This window comes from Ostrinia furnacalis, unplaced genomic scaffold (genome assembly GCF_004193835.3).
Source record: "Ostrinia furnacalis isolate ACB-3 unplaced genomic scaffold, ASM419383v2 OfSCF1808, whole genome shotgun sequence".
Classification (NCBI taxonomy): domain Eukaryota; kingdom Metazoa; phylum Arthropoda; class Insecta; order Lepidoptera; family Crambidae; genus Ostrinia; species Ostrinia furnacalis.
Window position 1 is genome coordinate 85,966 of NW_021132047.1, and position 8,179 is coordinate 94,144.

An 8,179-nucleotide genomic window follows, 5' to 3' on the forward strand; every position below is an offset into this window, starting at 1 on the left:
CCTAGATGTTTACTATCAAGAAGAACTATTGAGATTGGAAGTAGTTATCGTTCCAGGACTAAGTAACAACCTACTGTCAGTCGGTAAACTCATTGAAAATAGAAAGGAAGTAATATTCAGAAACAAGAAGGTACTGATCATAGCAAACAACAGAAAAGTTTATGAAGGCAACAAGACAGGTCTACTGTATACATTTATATTGCAATTACCAGAGAACAATTGTGCTAACCTAGTACAAGAGAAAGATGACAATTTATGGCACAAGAGAATGGGACATATGTGCAGGAAAAATCTAGCAATATTGAGATTACCATACAGCAAAGAAACATGTGAAACTTGTATGAAAAATAAAGCCACAAGATTACCTTTCAAAACCCTAGATAGATCAAGATCAAGCAAAGTGGGTGACTTGATACACACTGATATATCTGGACCAGCCAGAGTGCCTACAAAAGAAGGCTACAGATATTTTCAAGTAATTGTTGACGACTACTCTCATTTTACTCAAACTTACTTACTGAGAAACAAATTTGAAGCAACTCAAAAACTGATAGAATTCATAAAGGAAATGGAAACTCAAGAAGAGGTGAAAGTGAAAAGAATTAGATGCGATAATGGTGGTGAATTTACAGCGAGTAAACTAAGAATATTTTGTGAAAATAGAGGAATAAAAATTGAGTACACACAGCCATACAGTCCGCAACAGAACGGAAAAGCGGAAAGGATGAACAGAACAATATATGATAAAGCAAGAACTATTCTAGATGAGTCTAATCTGCCAAGATACCTATGGGGATACGCTGTATTAACATCGACATTTCTCATAAACAGATCTCCATGCTCAGCCATAAACAACAAAGTACCTGCAAAGATAAGAAACAGAGAATATCCAATGAATAAAATAAAAATATTTGGATGTAAAGCATGGGCACGTATAATACCACAATCAAATAAATTTGATAATAGAGCTACTCCAACAAGAATGATTGGTTATGCGCCAAATGGATATTTATTGTGGAATCCTGAAACAGACGAAGTTACAGTATCAAGGGATGTGAGATTTGATGAGACAAATATAAGACATGAAAAAGAAAATGGTAATCAGAAAGAAAAATACCTACACAATGAAAACTATTATGATCAAATAAACAAGGATGAGTCTGAAAATTATGAGTATGATAGGTCAAGAATGCATAAAGAAAGCATAGAGGAAGATCTAAATGACAGAGAAGAAAACAAGCATACCACAAGAAGCGGCAGAGAAATAAAGAAACCTACTATTCTAAAAGATTATGAAATATATGAAGCCTACTGTTTAATGTCAAATGAAAATGATCCCTCTACATATAAAGAAGCCATACAACAAAGTACAGAATGGAAAACTGCAATAGAAAGTGAAATAAAATCATTAGAAAGTCTACAAACATGGTCAGAGACAGAGTTACCACATGGAAAGAAAGCCATAGACACAAAGTGGATATTTAAGACAAAATCAGATGGAACTAAAAAGGCACGACTAGTTGCTCGTGGATTTCAACAAGAATCAGACGAATTTGTATACTCACCAGTTGCTAAAATAACTACAATAAGGATGGGACTGTCAATAGCACTGAATAATGACTGGAAAATAAATCAACTGGACATACCTACAGCATTCTTGAATGGGAAATTAGAAAATGAAGTTTACATTAAAGTTCCAGAGGGAGTAAATGTGAAAAACAAGAAAAATGGAACAGTACTGAAATTACACAAAGCATTATATGGACTGAAAGAATCACCCAAATGTTGGAACAAGAGATTTGATGAGTTTTGTAAACAAATAAACATGACAAGATCTAAGAATGACATATGTTTATACACAGGAGAAAATATATGGTTAATTGTATTTGTTGACGATATACTACTTATTGGAAATGAAGAGAAAGTTAATAAGCTAACAATACAATTAAATGAAGAGTTCAAAGCTAAGAATATGGGAAAAATAAAAAACTTTTTGGGTATAGAAATAAACATAGATAAAAACACAATGAAATTGTCACAAAGAACATTTATTAGAAACTTATTACAAAAGTATAACATGCAAGACTGTAGAGACGCGAAGACACCAATGGAGACTAACTTTGAAGTACCTGAAAAAGAAGAAATAATTAGTAACTTACCTTATAGAGAATTAATAGGAAGTTTAACTTACCTCTCGACGATCAGCAGACCAGACATTACATTTGCAACATCTTTTCTCAGCCGATATCTTGACAAGCCAACAAGAAGCTTGTGGAATGCAGCAAAGAGGATACTGCGTTACCTAAAGGGAACTGAAAACAGAGAACTTACCTATATGAAGAAAGAAGATAACACTAACACTTATTCTATTTCAGCCTTTTCAGATGCAGACTGGGCCAGTAATAAATCTGACAGAAAAAGTGTCAGTGGCATGGTCATTTATCACAGAGGAAATCCTATATCATGGTCATCCAGGAAACAGCAAGCTGTCGCCCTTTCAACTGCGGAAGCAGAGTATGTCGCCGCCGCTATGACTGTGAGCGAGCTATTATTTGTGAGGGGACTTGCAATCGATTTTCAAGACAAAAGTGATGCAGTGTTATATGTGGACAATCAAAGTGCGATTAAAATGGTGATGAACAGTGAAAACACTCGACATTCGAAGCACATAGACATTAAATTTCATTTCGTGAAAGACATAGTTTGTAATAATATTGTAAGTGTCAAATATGTAAGTACAAACGAAAATACGTCAGATATTTTGACTAAATCACTGTGTAATATCAAGTTCAGTTATTTTCGTGAGAAGTTATTAGTTTTGTAGTGATTTCATTTAAAGTTTTGTTTACATTAATAGAACAGTGTGAAGTGAGTTGCATGTGTCACTAGTTGTCATTAATGTCAGTTTCTGAAATGTCAAATTCTTTTTTTATATTGCCATACTAAAACATAAGTGGAATATTGTTATTAGAAGTTTTTATTAGTAGATAAAAATTATTTTGTTTTGCAATTAAAAGTTAAAGCCTAACTTGTAATTGAGAGGGAGTGTTAGGATTATATTATCTTTGGAAGTGTATTAAATATTAAAAAGTTAACTGTTTCCGGTAGAACGCTCTTCCCTCTTCCGGCTATGTACGAACAAGATGTGTCTGTGTAAGAACCCGAATAATAAATGCTTACCTCGCTAACTATCGGTCTTTTCATTAAAGAAACACAAGTTCTGATACAACTAAGGTCAAAAGTTCTAAAAGTTTAATGAGCTACCTTAAAATGATACTACATGTATTATACTACATGTGCAAGCTTGCCACCAAACCAGGTGTAACGACCACTCTACCAAGAGTGTAGCGACGAAGAAGAAAAATCCCAAACGAATAAGTTTCAAACCATCCCGTCATAAAATCTAAGACACTTTTTCTACAATATGATTTAATAGCCCCATCATGAGTTCATTAAGTATTTTTTACTACAATATTAATCGTGGTCAATTAAAGTAATTTCAATTAAACGAGGAAATACGTTCTTATAGCCCGGTCTATGACGAAGGATCATTTAAGTTACGTAATTGCAACTTCGTAAATGAATTACTAACAGCTATGTCAACAAACTGATCATATTTTCCTGGTTTTATCTAATAGATAGTGTAAAATATCCTATTAATTATTATTATTATCTATTCTACTAGTTATAAGGATTAAGTGACAAACAAAACGTACAGTACAATATTTTACGGTTTAAGACATTTTTATTTTTCAAAAAAGAAAATACATTCATTTACATTGAGAAACACTGGTTAGCAAATTATTCATCATGGAGTACGCTCGACGCTACGCTACGTATTTTGCGTCCCCAAACCATCTGGCCTACGTGGAGTGTAGGCCTAATTCTCCATTTGCTTCTGTTCAATTGGAGTAGGTACTAGGTCAATACCAAAGGTACCGAGCGATTAAAAACTCAGTTCTTCCATAGGCAACAAAGAAGCTGAAATAGCCCAATGGAATCAGTGTTGGACTGGCCGAATCGAAATCCGAGGAACACGGGTTCGAAGTCGAACCCTGCTGCTGGACTATTGTGGTGAGCCCACTCGTATCGTATTCGTAACACAAGCACATTATTATTTAGCTTACCACGAGGGACTAAAAAAAGTTATACGCAATTTATTATTTTTATCATTCAGTTAATGAGTGCATCCAACCCACATTATCACTGTCACATTGTTTTGATATCGTTTCTAGATCGCTTTATGCAACTCCATCGCCATTCGAAATGCAACGCGGATTTGCTTGCGAAAGGCGCGTACGCATGCATTTTGAAAGTGACCGCAGTAGTGATGTTCGATTGTCCACGATTGATAGACTTTATCGATTGTAAAGACAAAACTAATAGTATCGATAGGATCTGGTCTGGCGCAGAATGTACAATTCGCAAAATTCGCATTTTTCCGTACTAGGTATTAAAGTTGAAGAGTTTGTATAATATTTAGTATACGGGACTATTCCCACCTCTCGTCCCCACCGCTGCTACTCCTGTGTAGCCAGGATCTACAGCTTACCCGCCAATAAAAACCCAACCAGTGAAGGTCAAGTTTGTCCCGCAGGAAAGTTAAACTGTCATAGGACCCGTAACGAAATTAATCAGAAGAACATAGGAGGAGTTCAAAATTAAGGTTGGTTTTGTATGATACTATTGCACATGGCAATTATTTTTCGAGGTTAATTATCGATAAAAATTACTATCGATGGTTCCGCAACACTAGACCGCAGGCCTTATAAGTCTTCGTAACAATATTGCGTTCGGTGCATTAGTTATGTTATTACAATGTTTATAATTAATATTATTCTGCAGTTTCATGTAAAAAGTAGGCTATATCCGCGCACCAAGCCTTGTTTATAAAATATTTAAAAAAAGATCTATTAAGAGTAGTGCTGGTTACATTACATTTAGGTGAAAATGATTCCGTATATTTTCTTCTCTTTAGAAGGGCTCCAGGTCGATCGAGAGACTTGCGATAAGTCGATAGCAGAAGCTGTGGGTCTAGACAAAGAGCACATTTTAATCTATGGGGGTTATTTGCCAACAACCCACCATATATTTTACTCGGAATCCTATTCCGATTCTTAATCGTTAAGATTATTGTTAGGCAGTTCGAGTCAGGAAATAAAGGTAGGAAGAACACGGTAGAAGGAAGAATGTTATTAGCGGATAGGAAATTATATTTAACAACAGGAATAGCAAGGGATTGATTAGGATACAATAGCAATAAAATTATTTAAATCTTAAGAGCAAAGCGATCGCGGAAGAAGTGTCACGACGACATATTTCAAATCCCTTCAACGGCGATGAGTGAGCGGAGATCGGTGACCGGCGTTGAAGCGAGACGGCAGCATACGTCTTCACGGGTGTGCGAGTGACGCAGATGTATTGTGACGGCCGCAGCACGCATGCGCCAACGATTCGTTCACGTTCCGTCAAGTCGGGGTTGGCCCAATCTCATAGGCGGAAGCGGATCGCTCCGAAATCTAAGGCGGTGGTCCAAGTTAGGAATGTGGCGGATGGCCGCCACAGTACTCCCCTCCGCAGACCGTGACTACGGTCGATAAAAATCAGGCAGCCGGACTCTTCGACCACTGGAAGTCCGCATGACGTCTTCTTCGGCTGGTTGAGCCGTCTTCTGAACTTCTTTAGACTCATACGCTGCCTTGAGCCGGTCAATGGAGACATTGACATTCTTGGCGTTGACGTCCAAGGTGAAGTATTTAGGTTGTCGGCTGAGAACCTTGTAGGGGCCAGCGTATGGCGGCTCTAGGGCGCCTCTCACGCGATCTTGGCGAACGAAGACGTGAGAAGAGGTGTGGAGATCGCGCGGAACGTAGAAGGCCGAAGTGGAGTGCCAGGTGGTAGGACGAGGAGCAAGCTTCGCCATGCACGCGCGAAGACGAGTCGCGTACTGGGTGACGTCAGCTGTGAGGTAGTCGTCCTTGGGGCACAGAAACTGACCGGGTAGGCGAAGTGCTTCGCCGTACACGAGTTCGGCAGGGGAAGACTGGAGGTCTTCCTTCCAGGCACTACGCATGCCTAGAAGAACCAGTGGCAGTGCTTCAGTCCACTGTGAAGCTGGAGCGTGGCACATGATCGCTGCCTTGAGCTGGCGGTGGAGTCGCTCAACGATACCGTTGGCCGCTGGGTGGTAGGCTGTGGTGCGGAGATGGCGCGCACCAACCATAGAAGTGAGGGCCTGGAACAGGTGGCTCTCAAACTGGCGACCACGGTCTGTGGTTACCCGCTCAGGACAACCGAATCTGGCAATCCAGCCAGACACGAGGGCAGCAGCACAGGTCTCCGCGGTGATGTCCTTCAGCGGATACGCTTCAGGCCACCGAGTAAACCTGTCTATGACAGTGAGGAGGTACCTGTAATCACATGACAAAGGTAATGGCCCTACGATGTCGAGGTGTATATGAGAGAACCTCGAGGAAGGTGGAAGAAAAGAGGATAGAGGAGAGGTAGTGTGCCGGGCAACTTTGCTTTTCTGGCATTTTAGGCATTGCCTAGCCCACTCTCTACAGTCCCTGCGAATCCCTGGCCAAACAAATCTTTGTGTNATAATGACTGGAAAATAAATCAACTGGACATACCTACAGCATTCTTGAATGGGAAATTAGAAAATGAAGTTTACATTAAAGTTCCAGAGGGAGTAAATGTGAAAAACAAGAAAAATGGAACAGTACTGAAATTACACAAAGCATTATATGGACTGAAAGAATCACCCAAATGTTGGAACAAGAGATTTGATGAGTTTTGTAAACAAATAAACATGACAAGATCTAAGAATGACATATTATGTTTATACACAGGAGAAAATATATGGTTAATTGTATTTGTTGACGATATACTACTTATTGGAAATGAAGAGAAAGTTAATAATAATTATTAATAATAGCTAACAATACAATTAAATGAAGAGTTCAAAGCTAAGAATATGGGAAAAATAAAAAACTTTTTGGGTATAGAAATAAAGACAGATAAAAACACAATGAAATTGTCACAAAGAACATTTATTAGAAACTTATTACAAAAGTATAACATGCAAGACTGTAGAGACGCGAAGACACCAATGGAGACTAACTTTGAAGTACCTGAAAAAGAAGATATAATTAGTAACTTACCTTATAGAGAATTAATAGGAAGTTTTACTTACCTCTCGACAATCAGCAGACCAGACATTAGGGTGTCCCGTCGTTGTATGGGAAAAATTTTTTTTTGAGCTACGATTACGCAAGGGGTGTCAAAAGTTGCGTTTTGACATATAGATTACGATTAACATTAAATTTAATTTAATGCATCTCACTTAACACCAGGTGCGATTGCGGTCAAATACCTGCCTTGTCTAGCATAAAAAAAAAAAAAAAAAAAAAAAAAAATTAGATATCTGTCATCTTGAGGCCTCTACCTGTCCTTGAACAATTTTGAAATTGCTATTTTAAGAGTTCCTAACATAAAGTATAAATAATACAAAAATAGCATTTTTATGAAATTTGAGGGTACACAATGAGTCACAGCAAGGTTAAAAATAGTTGAAAAACCAATAAATCCATAAATGCTTTAAAAACAGAATTGGCTTTTTGACCAGAATTAGCCATTTACGCGTGAGATTTTAGTGTGTTCCTTATTAATCCATGGGTCCACCAAGATATCGATTTCATTTGGGGGTACTCAATTCCCTTCTCACAGCAGGTTAATAATTTTATCACGCTATTATAAAACAATGATTGGCATCTCTAAGTGGAAGCTAACAAAAATGGCAGTATATTTTAGAAAATCAACCATAACTTGAAAACCATTTGTCCGATTTGATTACTTTTTTATTTAAATCAAAGCTCTACGTGTGCGCTTGATATTTTGTAGTATAAATTGTTTCGATAAAATCAACCTTCAGTTAGTAATTAAAGGAAATTTGATTTTTTTTACATTTTTGTGATACTACTTTTTAAATCATTTTTTTACAAAATGTCTTATATTCTACTAAAAGTTTTACACGAACCAAAGAAGTGTATTAAATTGTCTTTAATTTGATATATAACATGTATGCGTTTCATAACTAAAAAAATATGTTTACTTCCGTTGAAGTTCACCATTGATAAAAAACTGCGTAGAGAACAAAAACTTCAGCTAGAAAGTG

The 8,179-nt window shown here is 37.3% G+C and overlaps 1 protein-coding gene across 1 annotated transcript; it reads right to left on the minus strand.

The window, feature by feature from the left end:
• Positions 1 to 5,587: 5,587 nt before the first annotated feature.
• On the minus strand, positions 5,588 to 7,224 carry LOC114353782 (uncharacterized protein K02A2.6-like). The gene is made up of 2 exons (XM_028305889.1): positions 7,199 to 7,224; positions 5,588 to 6,410 (listed from the first exon to the last, which is right to left on the minus strand). The coding sequence occupies exons 1-2, from the start codon at positions 7,222 to 7,224 to the stop codon at positions 5,588 to 5,590; spliced, it is 849 nt and encodes a 282-aa protein (XP_028161690.1).
• Between the last annotated feature and the right edge of the window lie 955 nt (positions 7,225 to 8,179).

What these genes read in the sequence shown, in the direction of transcription:
- LOC114353782 (XM_028305889.1), bottom strand. Translation starts at nt 7,224, where the DNA reads ATGTCTGGTCTGCTGATTGTCGAGAG. An exon ending in GGTCTGCTGATTGTCGAGAG is followed by an intron (nt 6,411 to 7,198) that starts GTAAGTAAAACT and finishes ATGTGATTACAG; the next exon opens with GTACCTCCTCACTGTCATAG.